The 24,782-nt window shown below is 39.2% G+C and overlaps 1 protein-coding gene across 5 annotated transcripts in view; it reads right to left on the reverse strand.

Moving 5' to 3' along the window:
- Positions 1-2,426: 2,426 nt before the first annotated feature.
- LOC122560502 (katanin-interacting protein) overlaps positions 2,427-24,782 on the reverse strand; it is a 137,591-nt gene continuing 115,235 nt past the window's right edge. For 4 of the 5 annotated variants that reach the window (XM_043711169.1, XM_043711164.1, XM_043711166.1 and 1 more), the window contains 6 exons: positions 23,467-23,577; positions 18,990-19,129; positions 18,602-18,703; positions 17,997-18,157; positions 14,638-14,723; positions 4,997-6,403 (listed from right to left, as the gene is read on the reverse strand). In XM_043711169.1, the coding sequence (XP_043567104.1) occupies positions 6,342-6,403; positions 14,638-14,723; positions 17,997-18,157; positions 18,602-18,703; positions 18,990-19,129; positions 23,467-23,577 (662 nt within the window). In that variant the 3' untranslated portion in view covers positions 4,997-6,341. Of the gene's footprint in view, positions 4,497-4,996; positions 6,404-14,637; positions 14,724-17,996; positions 18,158-18,601; positions 18,704-18,989; positions 19,130-23,466; positions 23,578-24,782 lie in introns of those variants that run through there. The other variant, XM_043711165.1, reaches the window with a different exon arrangement.

Raw genomic sequence — 24,782 nt, forward strand, 5'->3', positions numbered from 1 at the left:
CCTTTTTTGTCCTTCTTATTTTGTGTAAGTCAGGGGTACATGTAGAGTAATGGGGAGGGGAAGGGTCTGTGGGGGGGGGAGCTGTGGCATGGCATGGTGTTACTCTTTGGAGGGTTGGTGTGGACTTGGGTCAAAAAGGCCTGTTTCCACACTGTAGAGATCCTATGTTGTGTGATTCTAATAACATAGGATGCAATAATTCCACATTCTGGGGCTGGGGGAGGTTTCACATGAATGGAAATAATCATGAAAGAATTGCTCTGTATTAGTTTGCAAACCTCTAGACAAATTTCATCATCTTTCCTAACTGCACTGACTGGCCAGAAATCCCAGGGCAGTCCCATTGTCACCGTTTCTGCTGAATCTTACCAGAGCTCCCATCGATTCAGGAATGCTGGCCAAACAAGGGATTAGCTGCTTGATCATACCCAGCAGGATGACTGAGGGAAGGCAGAGGCTGCAGAAGCTAGAGCAGAGGCAGGTATCTCTTGCATAATATCTTATTGGTGGGAAGAGGTTCTCTTGAGGGTGACCTCCTGACCCCAATTCTAGGCACTTAGCTTCTTGAGGTGGTGGTGGTGGTGGGGGATGCAAATATGGTATATGTGTACCCTGTCACTTGTAGGATATCAGAGCAAGTGGGATGAAGCCTTTTAAAGGTAACCATTTAACAGTTATCATTAAAGTAGAAGGTTGAAAGGCAATCTGATAAAAGTTTATAAAATAATGAGAGGTATAAAGAGACTTAATGGTGGTTGTCTCCTCCCCCAGGATGGGGGATTTCAGGACTGGGGAGTATGTTTTTAAGTTGAGAGGAGAAAGACTATATTTTTAAAAAAAAGACACTAGGAGTAGTGTTTGTTTTACAGAGAGTGTGGTTTGCCCGTGGAATGAACTTCCTGAGAAAGTGGTGGACGTGGGTACACTTACAATGTTTAAAAGACATTTTGGGTTGATATGTGAACAGGAGAGGTTTGGAGGGATGTGGGCCAGGAGCAGCAGGTGAGACTAGTTTGGGATTCTGGTTGGGCCAAAGAATCTGTTTCCATGCTGTAGGACTATGACTTCAGGCCAATAAGGCTGTCTACAACCATTCTTACCAACAGCTGTGGATCCACATGCTTCCGTGGAGGAATTAAACTCCATACTAGTTTTGCTTATGGTCCTACAGAGATACATAGCACATCTGCAGTTTCCGTATAGTGATCTTGCTAAATGAGTACATTGAAAGCAAGGAAAGTAAATGGTGGGGTTGCAGTTGTGAGAACCTCTCACTGATCGAGAGGTTGGAACATTGCAATTTTACTCAGGCCCATTGATAAAATACTGTCAGTGGGTATTGGGAAATAAATCATCTCTGCAGGAATTTCTCTGGGTAGTGTCCGAGGCCCAACCATCTTCAACTGCTTCCTCAATCCCTTTTCCCTCCATCACAAGGTCAGAAATTTGCTGATGATTGTACAACATTCAGCACCATCTGTGACTCTAATACTGAAGCAGTCCAAGTTCAAATGGAGCAAGATCTGGACAATATACAGGTTTTGGCATGTTAATTGGTAATGCATATTTGCATCACAAGGGTCAGGCAACGACCAACTCAATGAGAGAAAGTAAACATTTTCCCAATGCGTTACCATCACTGCATGTCCCACTAACAATATCCTGGTAGTCATCATTGATCAGAAACCGAATTGGACCAGCCATATAAAATACTGTGGTTACAAAACAGGTCACGTACTAGGAATTGTGACTCCCAAAGTCTGTCCATTATCCAAGAGGCACAGCTCAAGATACAAGGGAATTTCTCTGCTTGACTGGCACTCCAATCACCACTTTCAACATTCACTCCCTTTATCACTAACTCTCGGTGGCAACACAGTGCAATCTACAAGCAACATTGCAACAGCTCACCAAGAATACTACCTTTCAAACCTATGACCTGTATCACCTAGAAAGACAGGGGTAGCAAATACATGGGAACACCATGACCTACAAGTTCCCTGTCAAGGCTCTCACCAGTGGACTTGTTGGGCCAAAGGGCCTGTTTCCACACGGGAAAGTAATCTAATCTAATCTAAACTCTTTACCTAAGAGCATTGTGGATGCTCCTATACCCCATGGACTGTGGCAGTTCATGGCAGCTCACCACCACCTTCACAAGGAGCATTAGAAATGAACAATCAGCAATACCCACATCTTGTCAAAGAATATATTAAATCTAGAGTGTAGTGCTGGGAAAGCATAGCAAGTCAGGCAGCATCCAAGGAGCAGGAGAATCGACGTTTCGGGCAAAAGCCTTTCATCAGGGGGAATGAGGCTTGTGGGTTGGGGCTGAGATAAATGGGAGGGGGTTGGGGTTAGGGGAAGGTAGCTGGGAAAGTGATAGGTGGATGAAGGTGAGGGAGAAGGTGATAGGTCAGAGGGGGCAGTGATGGCAAACCTTAATAGGAGTGCTATCAATTTCATGAATACAGAGGTAAGCTCAGCCTTATAACTTGGGTTTATATGGATTAGGAACGAGTAGACTATAGAACACCTCATGCACGGTCCTCCATTGAATGGCTGTTCATTAGCTTCAACTCAATTCTTCTGCCAAACCCTAATATATTTTGACTCCCTGAGACAAAAGAAACTCTCAGCTTTAAATAGATTCCACGATGGGGCATCCACAGCTTTCTGAGGTAGAGAATTCCAAAGATTCACAACCTTTAACTAAAGAAATGTATCCCTATCGGAGACTGTGCCCCATGTTCTAGATTTCCCAGTCAGGTGGAACAACTCCTCTGTGTCTGCCCTGTCAATCCCCTTCACAAACGGGCTCTTGTTACCTGTTGTCTGTGATATAGAAGGTCATGAATGAGCTTAAACCTGAGTGCAGACACTTAACACATATTTCTCATGACATTACAGTGCTGTCCTGACAGAATGTTGTCCTCTTGGAAGTGCTGTTTTTCGGATGAGATAGTTCAACTTTGCCCTACTCATTGGGTTGGAAGAGTCTGGTAAAAGATTTCAAAATCTTGGAAAAAATACTGTAAATATCTGAGTTCATGTTCAAGCCAAAACTCCACTGATCTTAAACACCATCTCCTCTGCAGTTGAGTGTTTTGAACTGGCTGGAAGGACATCTGTCATTCTTTGCCTCTCAGTGAAGTTCTCTCAGACATGTGCAAACACTAGGGCAAAATATACTTCTAAAACACTGCAATGGGTTTTCTCCAGTGTCACACACGTAGTGTTCAAGGAATTCCAGGTCAATCCTGGAGTTTGGCTAATCCTATTCTGGAGGTGCAGATGCATTGCACCCATTGTTATTGACCTGAACTTAAAGTTAAAAACAAAAACAAACACTTACAGATACGCCGAATAGACTTAAGGTTTTTCATGTGATACTAGACTCCCTCCAACTCGCCTCCCAGCTCAGATCAGAGCTAGTGATTCCAGAACTTCACTTCAGTTCCCTGACTCAGAAAGAATGTTTTGCAGAGGAACTGTTTGAATAGTGTTTGTGGAACACAATACAACTCATAATATCTGTTTTCTTCTTAACAGTTTCGTAACACAGTCTTATAACACAGGGAGGGTGATATCATGTGCGGCTGCTAGCCAGGGTAGACAATCTACTCAAAGTTTAAAACGTGTGATACTTTCCTCCCTTAAATTATCTTTGTAAAACTTTTCATTCACTTCAGCTCTTCTCAAGCTAAAAACAACATAAAGCTGTTGAGAAAACAGTAGCAAACCTACTTCTGGAAGAATCACACTGACAGTTTTATTGGAATTTATCCAGTACCTTTCATGACCTCAGTGCACCTGAAAAGGTTTTTACGACAAACTAATTATAAACCTTTTGTAATGTAAGAAATACTTACATAGTTATCACCGACTGAAATCCACACACATCTCCAACCTGTCAGGATGAGAACTGAATTCACCAGATTTTTTAATTTGAAACAATAAATGTTGCATATGGTATATTTTTGCTATCATCAAGGGCCTTATTGTACAGCTATGTTTTAAGAAAAGCTATTAAAATTACAAGCAGGTTTTTTGGAAGGACTATTTTTGCACTAGTGTGCCGAAACAGCGAAGTACATGATTGAGAAGGAGGAGAGGCAATGAGTAGACTAAGAGATACTTTAAATATAGAAATATTTCATTAAATAATTCCTAATAAATCAAATTCAATAGATATATTTAGCATTTTACCAACCTTCTTCCTTCACAAAAGAATGCTCAAGTTTCTTCCCCAAACATTTCCTCTGTCACTTTGCAATATAACCCTGTACACAGTAAATTCAATATGGGGAAGAGTATATTTTGTTTGTTGCACTAACGTCAGAAACGTGGAGCAGAAAGTTGGGTCAATTGACATCTGGGATGCTATGAATGCATGCAGGGCTCTGAAATTTCACCTGTGATGTGTGCATAGTCTGTGGTGTAAATTGTGCTGGGTCTCCTATTGGTGACAGCTTCCGTGCAGTCAGAGTGAACACCTGCCGGAAGAAGGCAAAGTGTGACATCAGTGAGCATGCAGCAGTGATTTGATGCTGGTGTTGCTATTTTGGAACCTTTCAGAATTTTAGAATTCCAGTTAATACTCTCACTTAACCTCTGAATATCTGAGCAAAGGTTCAGTTGTCTGATACTACCCCTGCAAGAGTTATTTCAAACTACTTACAGGTTGTTTGTTGTTATTTTCCAATGTTTTTGCTACAATTTTACACATAATTGTTGTTTCATCCAGGCAATTTGGTTATGACAGAAAGGTTCACATTAGGAACACATTACACACATGAGGAACTCTACTGAGAATAATGCAACATGTGAATGTAATTCTCATAAATGTACCTTTTTCAAATAATGGATTCATAATTAGTTTGCTGCATTAAAATTGTTAAGTTATGGAGGAAAATAGATTTCATTATAATATATATTTGTTGCTTAGAAGTTGATATTCATTTAAACCAGAACATTAAAGCTACTTAAATTGCTCTTTATATTTGAAAATGTTTTTTTTTAATAAGTATTGTCATTCTTTACATATCACATACATATGTACAATTATTACATGGAAAACATTAAAAAGAATAAAGTCTGATATGTGTCCAAGTACAAGACTGTATGGGTATGTTATATATTTCTTCAATGCTACAAAAATTGTCACAGAGTTCGTGAGACATCAGCACTGGTTTTGTGCAATGCACTTAATCACGTTTTGAAGTTAGATTGTATTTGGATTTTGCAATAGTTGCGTTTCCAAGTGAGGCATTACTAAGAGTTCTCAATGTGAGAAGAAGCCATTTTGACTCAGCACAGCTGATGAATATACATAGTTGTATGTTGCTTTTTCATTACTCCACGGAATTGCTGGAAGGATAGAGTCATCAGATTACTTGATAAATAAATTTTTCAGTAGAATATTAGCAGTCAGTGGCTTAAAGGTTATTTAGTGCTCCTTGAGTTTAAAAAGAAATTACTTATTGAAGTAGTGATAATTTGTTTGGATTGATACTGATTATATTCTCATTACAGGAATACAGTTTACCAAAACAGGCACTGGAACTAACAAGTTCACAAACCTCTTGGAACAGAGTATGCATAATAAACAAACTACAGAATTTCTTAACAAAAATATTCAGCATAGGACTTGCTTGAGTACAGCATGTTGCAAGTGATTGAATATTTGTTTAAACATAACTGTCATGGATTTTATCAAATTGGAGGGCAATTTACTTGACAGAGGCATAGACAGATGCATTTAATCTTGACTACATTTCGAAACATTGATTTTTGTCAAATTACAACCAAGTTAAAAAGATGGGACTAATAATTACTTGCTATTTTGTTAAAATTCAATTTTGCAAGGACACAGTTTAATGGCAACAATGTGCAAATAGACACAAATGTTTGGTAAGACAGGCACACCAAAGTGAGATAGGGTTGGGGAGGGTGCATATATTACTCTTATTAGCTCATTCTGCCACTTCAATTTCTTTCCAGCGGATATTGTGCAGACAGCTCTTGTGAATACAGTAAACAAGGTTCACTGGGTACTTGACTCGAAGGTGCTGAAATATAATTGCAGGTGACCCAGCACTTTCTTTGCCTCTGTTAACAGACTAAACAGCCAAGAAAACGCAAAGGAGAAAATAATTAAATGTATGGGTATTTAAACCAATGTCAGATAAATAGTGTTTAAGTTTGGTTAATCTGTAGTTGCTTTGAAGACAAATTCCTGTCCGCTTTTGTAAAAAGAAAGCAAAACTATGTTTCAAACATAGACAGCACAATCCAAACCAAAAGCAATAATTTGCAGATAATTCACCATGATGAGATCTTTATAAAAACCTTCTTCTCCCAAATGATCCTCTGTCAGTCATACATGTCTTTGGACGTAGAGCTAAAAGAAAACCAAAGATGGAATCTATTGGTAAACGGAGTTTACAAAGAGTAATTGTTAAATTAACATTAACAAAAAGGAAGCTTAAAATCAACTGCTTCCTTGCAATGTTTTTTTAATAGAGACTGAAAGTATTTCTTTAAATAAAACCCCCAGTAAATGCCATTGCGTAAAATGTACAGCACGGAGAAACAATTCAGCCTAACCGGTCTGTCTGTTTACCCCCCAATTCTGCAAATCATCCAAATTACACTAACACATGTCTCTTGATTGCATTTTCCCTCATCTACCTATCAAATTCTAATCTCAAACAACTAAACAGATTCTGCCTAGACCAGTAAGTGAATTCTACAGCTTAATAATTGTATGCAAAATGAGCTTTATATGCTCTGCTCCAGACCCTTTAACTTCTTGAACCATCTTCTATCGAGGCTGCTCTGTCGATTCACAGTTGTAAACACTTCCACCTTGACTGTATACTGCATTTTCTGTTATCCAGAGCTCCCTGATTGGATCTGATTAACAGCCACAATCAGGGAACTCATATTTTATGAGGTCCACCCAGCTGACCTTGTTACAATCACTACAGTCACCTCTTCAAAAATCTCAATCAAGCTGGTGAGACACAATTTCTCACACAGAAAGCCATGTTGACTATCCCTAATTAGTCCTTGCCTTTACAAATGCACACAAATCCCGACCCTCAGATTCCCCTCCATCAACTTACTGACCACTGATGTAAGGCTCAAAAGGCTCACCAGTCTATAGTTCTCGGTTTTTCCTTAAAGCCTTTCTTAAATAATGCTACCACATTAATCAATATCCAGTGTCCTGGCACATCATCTGTGGCTGTCAATGATACAAGTATCTAATCAAGGGGCTCAACAATCACTTCTCTAGCTTAATATTTCTTCATGTGATATCAGCCTCATGACGAAGGCCAGCATTGTTGCAGGTCCTCACTGCCTTTGAGACGTTGGTGAGCCACAGTCCGCTTTTGGTGCAAATTTATCCCAACTGCAAGGGAGGGGAGCCTGCAGTTGGTGGTGTTCCCATGTATCTGCTGCTCGTGTGTTACAGATGGTAGAGGTCACAGGTTTGGAAGGTGATCTTAGAGGAGCCTGGGTGAGTTGCTGCAGTGTACGCTGTAAAAAGTATACTATTTGCGACTTTTGAGAAGATTTATAGCTCAGGTTGAGGTTGAGGTTGTAAGTTTACTCATTGAGTTCTCAGATGTTTCGTCACCATGCTAGGTAACATCATCAGCGAGTCTCCGTTGAAGCGCTGGTGTTCTGTCCAGCTTTCTATTTATGTGTCTGTTAAGGTGAATGATATCATTTCCGGTCCTTTTTCTCAGAGGTTGGTAAATGGGATCCAAATCAAGACACATAAATAGCAAGTGGGACAGAACACCAGTGCTTCAACGGAGACTCACTGATGATGTTACCTAGCATGGTGATGAAACATCTGAGAACAAGTCTATCAGCTCAGTTAGCAAACTTACAATTAGTATATACTATTGCCACTTATGTCAGTGGTACAGCAAGTGAATGCTTGAAGGTGATGGATGGGGTGATGGTCAATTGGACTGTATTCCATTACACCCCTGACTTGTAACGCAGATTGAATGCAGACCAGGGGGAATCAGGAGGCATGCTACCTGGGGCAGAATTCCCATCCTCTGATCTGCTCTCACAGTATAGTATTTATCTGACTAGTCCAGATAAACGTTCGGGAGAAGTCAAAATACAAACGAAAACTGACATTATTTCACACAATGTCCTTGAGGAAAAGCACGTAGAGAATGTTTGGTGGATTGTAAAAGATACATCTTTTGGAAAGTGCAGAAGACAAGCGAATTGCAAATGATCCTCTAGCCGCATTTTTATAGATCAGATAGAACAAGAATCTGATGAATACAGTACACTTTAATGTCTGTGACCTCTGGTTATCGACGATGTGGAGGAGCCAGTGTTGGACTGGGATGGACAAAGTTAAAAATCACACAACACCAGGTTATAGTCCAACAGGTTTATAAGGAAGCGCTAGATCCTTCATCAGGTGGTTGTGGAGTATAAGATCATAAGACACAGAATTAATAGCAAAAGATTACAGTGTCACACATATCACAATCTTGTATAATATATCTCTGTAATCTTTTGTTCTAAATTATGTGTCTTATGATCTTATACTCCACAACCACCTGATGAAGGAGCAGCGCTCCGAAAGCTAGTACTTCCAAATAAACCTGTTGGACTACAACCTGGTGTTGTGTGATTTTTAACTTGTTTATCGACCAGTCATACCACTGGGAAGAGTTTCTCCTTATTTACTCCAGTTAAATGATTTGTGATTGTAAACATCTCACTCAAATTTCATCATCTTAGTTCTAAGAAAAATAAATTCAGGTTCATTCAATCCATGACTATAATCTTTATCCTAGGAGCCAGAGTAAACATCTCATCTGTACCTTCACCAAAGTCTTCATACTGAGTGTTGCCCAGATCTTTTTATTGTTGAGCACAAAAGCAGTCAATGACGAAATCCAGAGCAATTTTTTGGCAAAGAATGCTGATACTATACACAATAAACTTAGTGATAATTATAATAGACAAAAATAACACTAGTAGAATTACAACTCAGTGGTGAAATGTATGCTTTCTGATTATAGTTTTCTACTGTCAGCAGAGGTGTTATTCTCTATAATATATACTTACTATATTTAACTCAACATTTCAACAGTATGTGGAAGGGCCAATTTAAATCTAACAATGGGGCAGGCCAAATTGCATGTTTAAACACTGTAATCTGATATAGGAAATATAAATCTCTTTGGTGATAGAAAAGTTTTGTTCTCAATGATTACCTTCAGCACACAAACACAAATCTCAAGAAATTAACAATAAAATAGCACATTTAAATACCTGACAACCCAAAACTAGATTAGCCAGATGGACCAAACTGATCATTTTGAGACTCTGCATTTTATGACATTTCTAAATATCACCAAGTCCAAATAAAACACAGACCAACAGGAAAGAATAGGTTAATGGAAATAAACTAAAACTGGGTACCACTGGTAGAAAATTAATTTCACCCTTTGGATTACTTGCAGTGTGAGTTTCAATAATGATCTCTGAAATAAAATGATGGAACAATTGCTCAAATCTTTTGTTGCTTCCTTCCACTCATTGGACATGAAATATAAGTGAGATATTTTTCAGTATTAATTTTATTATAACCATGTACACCAAAAACCAGTACCACTATTCATAAAAAAAAGCATTTTTAAAAAATATACGTCTTCATCAGCGAGATGGGAGCATCACTGCCATTTATTGCCCAGAGGGCAGTAAGGGGCCGACCACATTGCTGAGAGTCTGGGGTCATGTTTAGACCAGTAAACTGGGTAAGGGTAGTAGATTTCCTTCCCTAGTGAACCAGATGGGTTCTTACAGCATGTTCACTCGCGGTCTATTTCAGATATTTTAAAAATTCAATTCAAAATTCACTGTCTGCCATGGTGGGACTGGAACCCACACCCCTGAACATTAGGCTGGGGTTCTCGATTGAACGTCCAATGAAATTACCACTATACCACTGCCTCCCTGCATGTTGTCTACATTGTAATTCTTCTCCCCACTTTGACATTTTGTTGGAAACAAGTGGCCAGAGTACATGTGCATGTTACATAAGCTATCATCGAATCCAGCTGTCTAACCCAACTATGCCTCACCGGCAAACTCTAATCACCTTCTTCAGTCTGTACCTCTTGATAAGCACCTACTAACTCTCAACGTTGAATTACCTGTTTCTGTCAAAGGACAGCGCAGAACCCAACCCATTGTCAATTTTTATAGCTCTATCTGCCGCATTTTGATAAGATGTGTCAGAGCTTCTCAGTGTGAGTTAATCAGAGTATGGGTGAATGTGGGTGTTTAAGTGGCAAGGGAAGAGGGTGAAAGCTGGGTAGAGTTAAAGCTGCAAAAGCCTGGCAGGGTGGTACCTGATATCAACTGGCGGCTGTGGTTTCGGAAGAGGTACGGGGATTGGAGGGTTGGGAGGGCAGTGTCAGCAGGAAGACAAAGGTAGAGTTGGGAGGGTGTCAGTTGTATCATCAACTAGGAGTTAGATCTGACAGGAGGAGAGGTTACATCACACCTTTTAAATTCTCTACCCCTATTTGAGTGTAAATACAATCCTTGCAGTGTGGAAGCAGGCCATTTGGCCAAAGAGCATCCCACCCAGACCCACCATCTCAGACCTACGTCCCTACTGTATTCCTCTGTAACACTGCACTGTCCATGGCTAATCCAGGAGAAAGCGAGGACTGAGGATGCTGGAGATCACAGTCGAAAAGTGGTGCTGGAAATGCTCAGCAGGTCAGGCAGTATCCGAGGAGCAAGAGAATCGACATTTTGGGCATACGTTCTTCATCAGGCTTATGCCTGAAAATGCGATTCTCCTGCTCCTCAGCTGCTGCCTGCTGTGCTTTTACAGTGCCACACTTTTCGACCATGGCTAATCCACTCAACCTACTCATCCCTGGACTCTTTGGACAGTAAGAGGAAACTGGAGTACCAGGAGTAAACTCACGCAGACACAGGGAGAATGTGCAGGCTCCACACGACAACCAAGAAATTGAACCCAGCTCCCTGGCACTGTGAGGTAGCATTACTAACCACTGAGCCATCACACCTCTCTGTTGAGGCCGAGAATGATTTATGATCTCAGGGAATCAAGGTACAGAGGGGAAAATGCAGCTGGAGGTGAAGATCAGTCATGAACGCATTGGGTGTTAATACAGGCTCAAGGGCTTGTTTGGTTCACTGCTGTCCCTGTTTCTTATGTATTCTCCAAACTCCAGTGAGAACTGGAGAACTGTGTGCACTGGATAACTTTAAGGTTCCCAAAAGCTATACAAACCAAGTTATAACTCAGGAACTATCACTGATGTTATGATGCCAGCTGATAACAACATTGGACAAGTCAAATCCCAGAGTGAAACCTGGCTTGATAGTTTATATGTTTAATTTTTGTGGTTAGTTGCTACCATGGTTAGTTACTGAATATATTCACACAAAGCTGTCAATGTGATTTTTTCTGAAATAATCATGCTTATTACACAAAAGGAAACCAAACACAAATGTAGAAAGGTTTACAGAAATTATACTTTAACCTTTGCAGATACTAGATCCACTGAAACATGACTCTGATTTTAACTCCTCAATGTCTTATCTGGCTCTTTTTAGTTTTGTTGCCCTAAGCCTCTTTTTAGTTCTGCAGGTTTGAACACCTATCCCACGCACAGCTTGAAGACTTGGCAAACCCTCACTATCTGGATATTCTACAAATTAAATTCTCCCAGTCTGGAGATTTCCACACAATGAACAGATTTACCTTCTGCTGAATATAAACTAATCTCTGAACTAGGCTCAAACCACGAATGGTTGCTGGTCTTTTTTTCCCCCGTATGTCATACAAGTTCCATTTTGTATAGACAATCAATTAAGCTCCAGGGGGACGTCATAGCCTAGAGGTATTGTCATTAGACTAATAATCCAGAGATCCAGGCAATGTTTTTGGGACCTGGATTTGAATTCCATCACATCAGATGGACGCACTGCCCCACCCTGCTCAGCTGATGTATCAGTATCATGTTGAACACGCTGAGTGTGAAAACAGCTTAGAATATATTCTGGGTGGGAACTTCAATGTCCACCACCAACAGTGGCTCAGCAGCTGCACTACTGACTGAGCTGGTTGAATCCTAAAGGACATAGCTAGCAGACTGGTCTGTGGTAGGTGATGGAAGCCAAGAGGGGAAAACATACTTGACTTCAATCTTACCAACCTTTCAGATTCAAATGCACCTGTCCATGACAGTATTGATTAGAATGACTTCCACACAGTTCTTGTGAAGATGAAGTCCCATATCTCATTGAGAATATGCTCCATTGTGTTGTGCAGCACAATCACTGTGCTAAATGGGATAGACTTCAAACAGCTCCAGCAACTCAAGAATGGATGTCCATAAAGTGCTATAGGTCATTAGCAAGCAGCAGAATTGTACTCTAACACACTTGTAACCTTATGATAAGGTGTATCCTTCACTCTACCACTACCATCAAGATGGGGGAATCAACCCTGTTGTAATGTAGAGTGCAGGAGACATTCCCAGGAGCAGCACCAGAACCAAAACCGATGGATCAGATCTAAGCTCTGCAGTCCTGCCACATCCAGTCGTGCATGGTGGAAGACAATTAAACAACTCACTGGAGGAGAGAGCTTCACAAATCTCCCCATCAGTGCAAAAGGCCAAACCAATTGCAGCTTGAAGTATTAAGTGGATAACCCATGTCAGTCTCCACCAGAGGTCACCAGCATTATACATATCAGTCTTCAGCCAATTCAATTTTCTCCATTTGATATCAACAAAAGCTGGCTACTATAAAAGCTATGGGTCCTAACAATATTCAGGAAATAGAAATGAAGTGCTTCAGAATAGCCACAACATAGCCAACATGGAAAATTGCCCAGGTTTTTCCTAACAGTACAAATCCAAACTAGCCAATTATTGTCCCATCAGTCTACTTATGATCATCAGTCAAAAGTACTATCAAACATTAATAACAGAGCTGACTTTCAGAGATGAGATGGGAATGACTGCCCTTGACACTTAGGCTGCATTTGTGAGAGTATGGCATTAAGGAGTCAGAGCAAAACTGGACTCAATGCAAATCTGGGGAAAACTATCTGCTGGCTAGTCATACTTGACACATGAGAAGATGGTTGTGAATTGTGGAAGTCAGTCATCTAAATCTGACATCGCTGCAGGAGATACTCGTGGTAGTGTCGTAGGCCCATCTATCTTCAGCGGCTTCAGTGATCACCTTCCCTCCAACATAAGGTCAGAAGTGGGGATGTTTGCTGATGATTGCACAATGTTTAGCACCATTTGTGACTCCTCAGATACCGAAGCAGTCCAGGACTAAATGCAGTAAGACCTGAACAAAATCCAGGTTTGGGATGACATATGATATTGTCAAGACACACAAATGCCCAGGCAATGACCATCTATAACTAGAGACAATCGAGTCATCACCCCTTGACATTCAAGTGGCATTAACACTGTTGAATCCCCAATTATCAGCATCTTGGGGGTTACCATTAGCCAGAAACTGAACTGAATTAACCGTGTAGATACAAGAGCAAGTCAGAGTCCAGGAATCCTGCAGTGAGTAACTCACCTCCTGATTCTGCAAAGTCTGTTCACCATCTACTAGGCATAAAGGAGAGTGATTGAATACTCTCCACTCTCCAACAACACTCAAAATCCAAATCAATTTCCAGGATAAAGTGGGCCACTTGATTGGCCCAAGTTCCCTTCAGGCCTCTCACCGCTTTGACTGGCAAACATAAATGCTGCCTACATCAAATGGACTACAGTGGTTCAAATTAGCTTATCTCTACCACCCTCTTAAGGGCAACTGGGGATAGGCAATAAATGTTGGCCCAGCCACTAAATCACACATCCCATGATAAAACTAGAAATCCTGCAGGCTGAAATCAAAGCTTTCTTCGAACTGATGCATTAACTTTGCCATTCCAAATGACTTTCTGAAAAGAAACATTTATATTGACAGAACTGAAAACAAAATCTGTGTCTATTTTAAAAATCTAAATTATCAAATGATAATGTAGATACTATGTGCTTTTACCAGAGGAGGCCAGACATCACTGATGGTAAGAAATGCATCAAATGTGTCTAATCTCCCCAGTGAGCTCTAGATCTTTTTTCAAATTTGTCTCCAAATTCCTAGGACATTGAGACTGCACTTCTACAATGGATCACACGAGATTAAACCAGAAAATGCAAGTGTTACATTGCTGATCTGCTTTGAGGCTTATAGATTAAGTAACTTCGATAGGGTTACAGCCCTTCTCCCATCAATGCTGAGTCTGTGACTATCCAGCTAAATCTGGTTTTCAGACCAGGCCCCAAGATCTCAGTAAGTTTCACGGGCCTTGAGAAAGGTGCCTGATGTAGACTGCTATGGCCTGCTCCTCTCTGACGGGATCATGGAGACAGAGTTGGTTTGGTGCAAATTAGCTGCTGCATGACCAGAGTGGAAATGACCTAAGTTTTGAAAAGTCACTACATAAACCAAGTCTTTCTCTTTCCTTAACCTCCCTTTAACTAGTTGAAACAGAGAAAAGGGTGAAAATCTAACCTGGGTCAGCCGCTTGCTTCTTCTTGGCTCGTTGAATAATTTGGTTTTCATTGGTCATCTTCACATCCTGATCTTCCACTTGGTTACTGTGCAAGAATAATTAAATAAAACATCAATGAACATGTTCAATGGTGTAAGGGAGATATGCTGCTTTTTGAACTGAAAAATGCTGGAGATCACAGTGGGTCAGGCAGCATCCATGGAGACAGAGCAAGCTAACATTTTGAGTCTAGCTGATTCTTCATCAGAGCTTTCTCAGCTTATGCTAATTTTCACTTGATCTCTTCATAAAAGCCTAAACATATCCAATTGTTGGCATCATAATTGGCACAGAGCCTCAATTTTTAAACAAAATTACAAGGGCCACAGTAGCACCTCATTTTATTTCCCTTTTCATGCAAAGTGAAGTATAAAATCTCTCTGCATATACAACAAATACATACACACATTTAAAACGGGGAAGTATACCTTTGGGATTGTTACAGTATCAGGAGATAATGGCTATCCTAAATAAAATAGCTGCCAGCAAATGACTCAGGTTACCAGAAATACTCTAGGTACTGTCAGAACTCTACTGATGAATATTACGCATTTTAATATTTTGCACCTTTTTAAAGATGTGGCATGTACTGCCTGAAAGGGTGACAGAAGCCAATTCTGAAAGAAACTGCATAAATATTTGAAAATGAAAATCTTTACAGGGCTATGGGCAAAGTATACAGGAATTGGTAAAATTGGATAGCTCATTCAAAGATATAGCACAGACATGATGAGCCAAATCACCTTCAATGTTGTAATATTCTATAAATTTTCAATCTCCCACTGCACGGAATAGATGTTTAGCCAACAAAACAAGAAATAAAAAGTTTTACCAGTTCGCTTGGCACCTGTTAATGGTTACTAACTATAACCTTCAGGTCTCAGTAATGAGTTTCATCATTTTACAGCATGAACACTTTCTTCCATGTTTATTACCCATCCCTACACCCACGATAGGTCACGACAGGAGTTGCTTTCAGCATAGCCAACCCATTTACACACAGTCATAGCCTCCATATCCAGCGGCTTTTCTTCCCTGGCTTACGATCTCAATGCCTTCGTTTGTCTAACTTTTTTTTTCCTCTTTCTCTCTTCACAAAGCAGCTCAGTCCTTCGTCCCCACCTCCCCAATTCCCACACCACCATCATCATGCTACCTTTTCCTAGCTGCTACCTGAAAAAGGATCACTGGACTTGAAACAAACTCTGCTTTCTCTCCACAGATGCTACCAGACCTGCTGAGTTTGTGTTTTTTTTTAAATATTCTTTTGGGAACAGATAGTATATGCTTGTGATTTTTAAAAATTTATTCACAGGATGTCGACATGACTGGCTAGACCAGCATTTATTGCCAGCCCCTATTTGTCCAGGGGACAGTTAAGAGTCAACCACATTGTTGTAGGTCTGGAGTCATTTGTAAGCCAGACCAGGTAAAGATGGCAGTTTCTTTCCCGACAGGACATCAGTGAACCAGATGGATTTTTCCAACAACTGATAATGGATTCATGATTGCCATTAGAGTCTTAATTCCAGTTTTTTTATTGAATTCAAATGCCACCATCTGCTGAGGCAGGATGAAACCCAGGTGTCCAGAACATTACCTGGGTATCTGGATTAACAGTCCAGCGGTAATACCATTAGTCCGTTGAGATATGAGATATCAATGGATGGAAGACTGTGTTAACCAAGTTTGAGTTGAAAATGACATCACCTCATATCAATTCAAACTGGGACTATGAATTTCAATGAATGGAAAACAAAAGACATGTTGTTAAGTAAAATAAAGCACGAGGTAGCCAACATATTCATGGTTGAAAATGTGTTGCTGGAAAAGCGCAGCAGGTCAGGCAGCATCCAGGGAACAGGAGAAATAAGCCCTTCTTCAGGAATTTTCAGCTCTGATCTCCAGCATCTGCAGACCTCACTTTCTCCTCAAACATATTCATGGTATCTAGAGAGCAAACTAGCTATCTTTGATGACAATGATAGGATTGAAACACTACAAAAAACCACAATTAGTTTACCACATACTCAATTGTTTTTATTGTTTTGTGGCTTTAGATTAAAGAAGCAAACATTAATTTTAAGAAGATTGTATTGACAGCTAAAACAATTTATAAGGTCCCCCGAAAATGGCTCTTCCCTTGCAAAGTTTATTAGTTGGCAGTTAACGTAAAACAGTCTCCTCGGCATTGTTCATTGCACTGTTGAAGTTTTTGCAAAGAATAATTCACTTCCTTCTCTAGTTACTCAAGATATTGCAATACAATGACACAGCATTTTCAAAACCCACCCTCTGGTGTTTAGACTCTACTCCCAAAGAATTGCAGCTGATTGAATTCCTTTCCCTTAATATAGTGGCTGACTTCCATTAGTCACAATCCCAAATCCTTTAAAAGCAGATGCTACCATCAATTTCTATAAAACTAACCATTGAGCCTTCTGCCATTGAAAACCACTGTTCTCAGCCCTAATTTCCTTTAATAAAAATCGAAAGAACTGCGTGATGCTGTAAATCAGAAACCAGAACAAAAATTGCTGGGAAGGCTCAGCAGGTCTGGCAGCATCTGTGCAGAGAAATTAAAATAACCATTTCGGCATCCAGTGACCTTTCCTCAGAACTGATGGTAGCTAGGAAATGTCAGTTTATATGTAGAAGGTGGAGTAGGAGGGGGAGGGGTGAGGAGTAAACGAAGGTGGGTTTAGAGCCCAAAGACAGAGAAGAACAGTTGTACAGGCAAAGGAGTGGTTAACGATCTGGCTAGGAGGGTGAATTGCTATTACTGGAGACAGTTAGTGGCTGACATTGGGCTGTGTATATTCACAGACTATGTGATTACAAGGTCTGATGTGTGGGGCTTGGCCTAAAGTTGTTGAACTCGACAGAGTTCAGAAGGCTGCAAGATCCCCAAACGGATCTTTCCAGCTTGCATTGAGCTTTGCTGGAGCACTGCAGCGTGCTTGAGACAGAGATGTTGGCCAGGGAACAGGGTTCCATGTTAAAGTGTCCGGCAACTGAAATTTCCCTTACCTGTCCACTGAGCATTGTTGCTTTAAAATCTATTCTGATTATTTCAATTTGAATCTCACCAATCATGTATTTGTCCAGTCTTAGCGCTACAGCCAAAGAGATAATCTACACCTTCAAATGACCATGACCACAGTACATTATTTCCCTTGTTCACTCTGCAGTCACAAATTTCTTCCAAAATTTCTCCGCCATTATCTATCAAAGCAGGACTACATTCAATTGATTCCACAAATATGAGGCACAGAAACTTTATTTAGCAACAATAAATAATCTATTTGATTTGATGTACCTTATAACAGTATTTCTCTCTCTATGTGTAATCCTCTCATCATTGGTGAAAAGGATAGTATGATATGGGATAATAGGTTCACAAGTTGGCAGGATACCACGGGCCACAGGACTCACAATATTTAGGATTCCATTGTAGACTAATAAATCATCAACAAGTAGCTGTGAAACAACAGAATATGAAGTAATCATACAAGTAACACTAAACACCAAATTAATTTTACATTTTGCATCAATAGATCACAGAAATTATGCTAATGTAAAACTTAAAAAAAAACTGTTTCATTATATTTCTAAATGACAATTGCAATTCCCAAGTCTTTATAATTCATTTAATTCTATTTTAAAAAGGTATGGCTGCAGATCAAAATTCACTAGTTATATTTACCAGTTATAGCATCAACAATAATGCACTTACAATCTTTTCTTAGCAAACATAGGCTGCAAAACAATGGCTGGCCACAGTGAAATTCCTGAAAAGGTATGATTATGTTATATAAATTAGATAATTATGCTGATGACATGGGTGTATCCAGTATAACCGTTGGCTACTAAGAAGCATACAAGTAATAACTTAATTACTTTGATGCATTTATGATGACATACCCCAAATTCTTTCACCCCTCTTTGAGGGGTTTTTGAATAATTCCAGAGTTTAATCATTGAAACTGCAACAGGTTGATCAAAAATGATATAAACCCGATTTACCTACAACAGAAAAGAGTAATTTATATTCAAAAACTCTCATAACATTCACAACAGCATATGGATTTGTGCAAGTTGTTCTTACTGCAGTGATGAAAATGACAAGCTCTTTATAGCTATTAACATAGTTTACTACAGCATTACCCTTTATTATCTATTCATAGTTGTCCAGTTTCACAAAATGAACAAAACTAAAGACAATTAAAAAGCAACAACAAGTGCACATAATTAATCAGATCCTATTCTCTTCAAAATAGAGCAACTACTGGACAGAAATTGTGCTTCTTACCAATCCAGGAAGAATAGGAGCTAACCACATGTGTCTCCCATCATTTGTGTCATTTATTCCATCAATTAATTTGTCTGGGGTTCGAACATCCCCCGAAACACTTTCTAAAACATTCACACTATCTGGAAAAGCAGAAATGTCTGATAACGGAGAGTTAAGAACATTCTGGACAATAAATTTATTTGATCAAATTTCAACAACAACAATCATTTTTCTTTATATTGCAACAGATGTAGATTGCTTAGCTACATTTAATCAACAGCAAGTATGAAACTGCAATATTTCACTGATTTAGCAGATTAAATTAAAACATTATGAATTTTGGCTGCATCCAAATGAATGATAAGTATTGCAATAGTAAGACTGATATCCCTGCGCTCCTATGCCCTGACCGATATCTTTGCTTTATACACACAATGTGTACCCTTTTCATATTGTTTTGAATGTGGTGTACTGTACCTTTAAGAAAGTTAAAAGCTAGTAGAACTACTTGACAGTACCAAGTGTTCTGAAAGAAAAATAATGTAACATTTGGTCGAACAACTTGAATAGCTGGTTGTCTGGAGTCAAAACAAATTTGAATCTGGCCAATCAATTTAAATTATACCCCAAGATACCAACCTCTAACCAAGTTTGAATTGAGGACATTGACAATCTTAAAAGCGAATGACACAATCCAATGCTTTGGGGTTATAAGGCCAGAGAAAATTGAACAGTTGGGAGAACTGCCAAGCCACCAGCATGTAAAGACTGCCTGAAAAATAACTCTCTTAAAGGTACCTTTATCAATCGGTAACCTGTGAAGCAGAATCCCCAAGATGAAGAAAAGACAACAGGAATATAGAGAAGAACCAAAAACTGCCTGGTTTTGAGATAAAAAGCTTTGTTTTATAAATCTTAATCAGGGGGCTTTATCGGACTGGTATTAAAGAGGAGAAGATAAAAGATAGGTTACAGGAAGGAGTTGTATATAGTTGTTAGGTAATTATTCTCTGTTATGCTTTAAGAAATAAAGTTGTTCATTTTTATTTTAAATAGTTCTTGGCCTCTTGAATTTTGACAGATTACTGCATGGGATAAATCTGCTCTGTGTTGTTGGTTTAAATTAAACAAGAGGGTTTACCCCGTGTTGTAACAATATGGGATAGGATCTTAATACAACTAGTCGTGTCAATAATTCATTCCCCTTAATCAAGATTTGCAATTCCAAAAGATGAATAGTGACTGTAGGGGAACAGAGGACAGGGAGTAGATGGGTCATTAGCACAGAGGAAAGAATGCATCCAAGTGTAGTCTGAACAAATTGTTTTAGGACCGTAGAGTTGATTGGTGAATAACTAAAAAGCAAATATACCAAAAATGCTTTCAGTAAAAACACAAAATAAGATTTACAAATCCAGAATCTGAAGATTCAAACTAGCTAATTTTTTGAAGTCACTTTTGCAGTTTTATATTAATTCATTTACAGTAAAACATTCAGAAAAAAAGACTTGTAGTTCTTCGCCCAGTTCATTCTGGCCCTGGAGTTGGAGTTGTCAGAGTTTGGAAACTCAATTGCCTCTAGTTTTGTTAAACCTTCTGGTAGGTCCTCTTTAATTTTCAGCTCTTTTGTTATAGGAACAGGAGGCCATTTACAGAGTCTCACTGCACAAAAACAGACCCTTCAGTCCAACTCATCCGCACTGACTAGACGTCCCAATAGGACTTAGTCCCATTTGCCAGCATTTGGCTAAACCCTTCTTTTTCATATATCAATCCAGATGCCTTTTAAATGTAATTGTACCGCCTCCACCATTTCCTCTGAGAGCTTGTTCTGTACATACACCACCCCCGTGTAAAAAAGTTACCCCTCAGATCCTTTTTAAAACCTTTCCCTCTCACCTTAAATCTATGTCCTCTAGTTTTGGACTCCCCCACCTGATGAAAAAGACCTTGGCCATTTATCCTATCCATGCCCCTCATGATTTTATAAACCTCGATAAAATCACCCCTCAGCCAAGGAAAATAGCCTCAGCTTATTCAGCCTCTCCTTATAAATCAAATCCTCCAGTCCTGGCAAGATCTTTGTAAGTCTTTCTGCACCTTCGCAAGTTTAAAACAGCCTTCCTATACAAGAGAGACCAGAATTGTATGCAGTAATCTAAAAATGGCCTCACAATGACCTGTATGGCCACAACATGATATCCCAACTCCAATACTCAATATTTTGACCAATGAAGGCAAGTGTGTCAAATGTCTTCTTCACCACTCTGTCTACCTGTGACTCCACTTGCAAGGAACTATGTACCTGTACCCCAAGATCTCTTTGTTTGGCAACATTCCCCATGGCCCTACCATTAACTGTATAAGTCCTGCCCTGGTTTGCCTTACCAAAATGCAATATCTTACATTTATCTAAATTAAACTGCATCTGCCACTCCTTGGCTCATTGGCCTGTCTGCTAAAGGTCCCATTGTACTCTGGGATAATCTTCTTCAATGTCCACTACATCACCTATTTTGGGTCACCTGCAAACTTACTAAACATACTACCTATATTCACATCCAAATCATTTATATAAATGATGAAAAGCAGTGAACCCAGCACCAATTCTTCTGGCACATCATTAGTCACAGGCATCCAGTCGAAAAAAACAACCCTCCACCACCACCCTCCATCTTCTATCTTCAAGCCAATTTAGTATGCAATTGGCAAGCTCCAACCGGATCCCATGTGATCTAACCTTATGAACCAAACTACCGTGTGGAACCTCGTCAAATGCTTTGCTGAGATCCACATAGACAACATCTACCACTCAGCTTTCATCAAACCTCTTTGTCATCTCTTCAAAAAACTCAATTCAAGTTAGTTAGACAGAATTTCTAACACAAAGTCATGTTGACTATCCCTAATCAGTCCTTGCCTTTCCAAATCTTGTTTGTCAGAATCTCCTCCAACAACATACCCACCACTGATGTAAGGCTCAACGATCTATAGTTCCTTGGATTTTCCTTGTTGACTTTCTTAAATAATGGCACCACATTAGCCAACCTTCAGTCTTCCAGCTCCTCATCCATGGCTATGGATGATCAAATATTTCAGAAAGCTAGCAATCTCTTCCCTAACTTTCCACAAAGTTCTGGGAAATACCTCATCAGGTCCCAGGGATTTATCTACCTTATGTATTTTAAGACACTTCCTCTTCTGTAACATGAATTATTTTCAAGACATCAGTATTTCCCCAAGCACTCTAACTTCCATGTTCTTCCCAAAAGTAACTAATGACACAATATATTCATCTTGTACCTCACCCATCTCCTGCGGTTCCACATATAGACAGCTACGTTGATCTTTAAGGGGCACTATTTTCTCCCTAGTTATTCTTTTGCCCTCAATGTACTTGTAGAATCTCTTTGGATTATCCTTAACCCTATTTGCCAAAGCTATCTCATGTCCACATTTTGCACTCCTGATTTCCGTCTCAAGTATACTCCTACTGCCCTTAAAATCCTCGAGGGATTCACTCGACCCCAGCTGTCTATACCTTATATATGCCTCCTTCTTTCTCTTGAGTGGAGTCTCAATTTCTCGTCACCCTGCATTTCATGCACTTACCTCCCTTGCCCTTCACTCTCATAGAAACATACTGATTCTGGACTCTCGTTGGGATGCTTTCCACTTCCCAATTGTCCCTTTACCTGTGAATACCTCTCCAAATCAACTTTTTAAACTTCCTGTCTAATACCGTCAAAATTGGCCTTACTCAACTAATTGTGGTCACTTGCAGCAAAGTGCTCCCTCACTGACAGCTCCATAACTTGCCCTGCCATATTTCCCAGGTCAAGTATTAGTGAGTTTTGAAAAGTATTACTTCTTCTCTAGTAGGCACATCCTCATATTAAGAAATCTTTCTTGTGCACACTTAACATGATTTACATGACACTCCCCATCCCTTAACACCATGACAGTCCAAGTCTGTGTTTGGAACCTTGAGCAATTAGTAGGCTGATCCAAGGCCTAACTCTATGTCAGCCTTTGCCCCATACACCTTAATGCCTTTGGATAACAAACAATTGTGAAAAAATTGCTACTAATTTAGCATCAAATGACACGTGAAATAGATTTCCAAACTTGTCCCAAAAAGGAGTAGAGTGAAAAGGATGCAAGGATGTAGGTAGTGTGTTGGGAACAGATATAGGGGATATACAAGGCAGGAGTCAGTAGAACAGAAAGTGCGTGGAAGGTGTCAGTCTTGAATGATTGAAGAGAAATTGGAAGAGTATGTAGAAATTCAACCACAATCAATTCTTCAGAAAGTCGAGTTGTTCCTTTCATATTGATAATTCAAAATATTTGTACTATAAAGAGGTTAGGCAACAGATTAAACAGTGGCCTCAGCATTCTTAAAAGGCAGCAGTACTGGAATACGATTTTTCTATTTTAAATATTATTCAGAAGACTATTCAATAATTTGACTTTTTCATTTTGCATAGGATACTATTCTCTGTTAGAAGAATCTTTTCCCCATTGTCGCCATAGAATTCTAGTCCATTAAGACCGATGTAGTAAGGATCTCCCCAGCTTGTCAGCAACTGCAGCTGGAAAATAACTGGCAGGAGCTAGGTCAAGGAAAGTAAACTAGCCATAAGCACGAAAAAATATCAGATTAATCTTACTAGTATTAACAAAAATATTTCTGGTTAATGTTCAAATGCCAACATAATATTTAACAATAGAATTTATTTAAAACAAATGGTAAATAATCTACTCTCATGTAAACGCAAAAGATTTTGTGAAGAATTATTTTTGGTACCCTGGATTATAAATCACTTCACTAGAGCACTGGACTTTAAATACCTCCAAACTTACTACTAATACTGTCCATCTTTACAAGGTATTAGTTCATAAAATTTTTACTTGAAACTGTTAATTCAACAAAGTACTTTAAACAAGGTTATGCTGGTATTAAAATAGTAATTAGAGGACTGTCACACAAATATAATATTTGTATGTTTGTTAACATTATCAAGGTAATTCCAATTTTACACAAGTTAACCAAGGATATTTTAAGAAAGGAGAAAAAATCTTGCATATCTAAAACAGACAGCTTGCATGAATTAAAGTTTTATTGTTGAAGCAAACTGTGTGTTAGAACTTGAAATATACTGAACTTGCATCTCTAATGACACATTCATTTTACTTACATTGATTTGCACGTTATCAAACTTACACATGTCAAAACAGCACTGCATACGTTTCAAGATAAACAGTCTACTGGCCAAGCATAATATGGGATTCATAATAGGTAAAAAACTTATTTTAAAGTTAAAAATCACACAGGTTTTAGTCCACCAAATTTATGTGGAAGCACTAGCTTTTGGAGTGCTGCTCCTTCATCAGAAGCAGGATCATAAGGTGCAGAATTTATAGCAAATGATTACAGTGTCATGAATAAATCTAAATTGTTGTTAAGTCTTTCATCTTTTAGAATGGATTGCAGGTTTCGGTTAATTGACATGTAAATCTATGGGGTGAATTTGCATTTGCAAAATCATACTTATAGGTACATTCGATTTTGTTCAAAATGTTCACAATCTGAAGGCAATCATGCAGGCAGTCAATCCATGTAATATTTTATAAATTCCTACTTTGGAAACAGAACCAGTCTGACTCAAGAGTGGGATATAGACAGACTCTAACCTCACACCTTTAATGCATTGTCTGAGCTGAGATGTAACCTTTTTTTGTAAGACCTTAAGTTATTTCGAGAATGTGACTTAAAAGAAGTTCTGGGATTTACATATTATAGAGTCA

The sequence above is a fragment of the Chiloscyllium plagiosum genome, chromosome 21, assembly GCF_004010195.1.
Source record: "Chiloscyllium plagiosum isolate BGI_BamShark_2017 chromosome 21, ASM401019v2, whole genome shotgun sequence".
NCBI lineage: Eukaryota > Metazoa > Chordata > Chondrichthyes > Orectolobiformes > Hemiscylliidae > Chiloscyllium > Chiloscyllium plagiosum.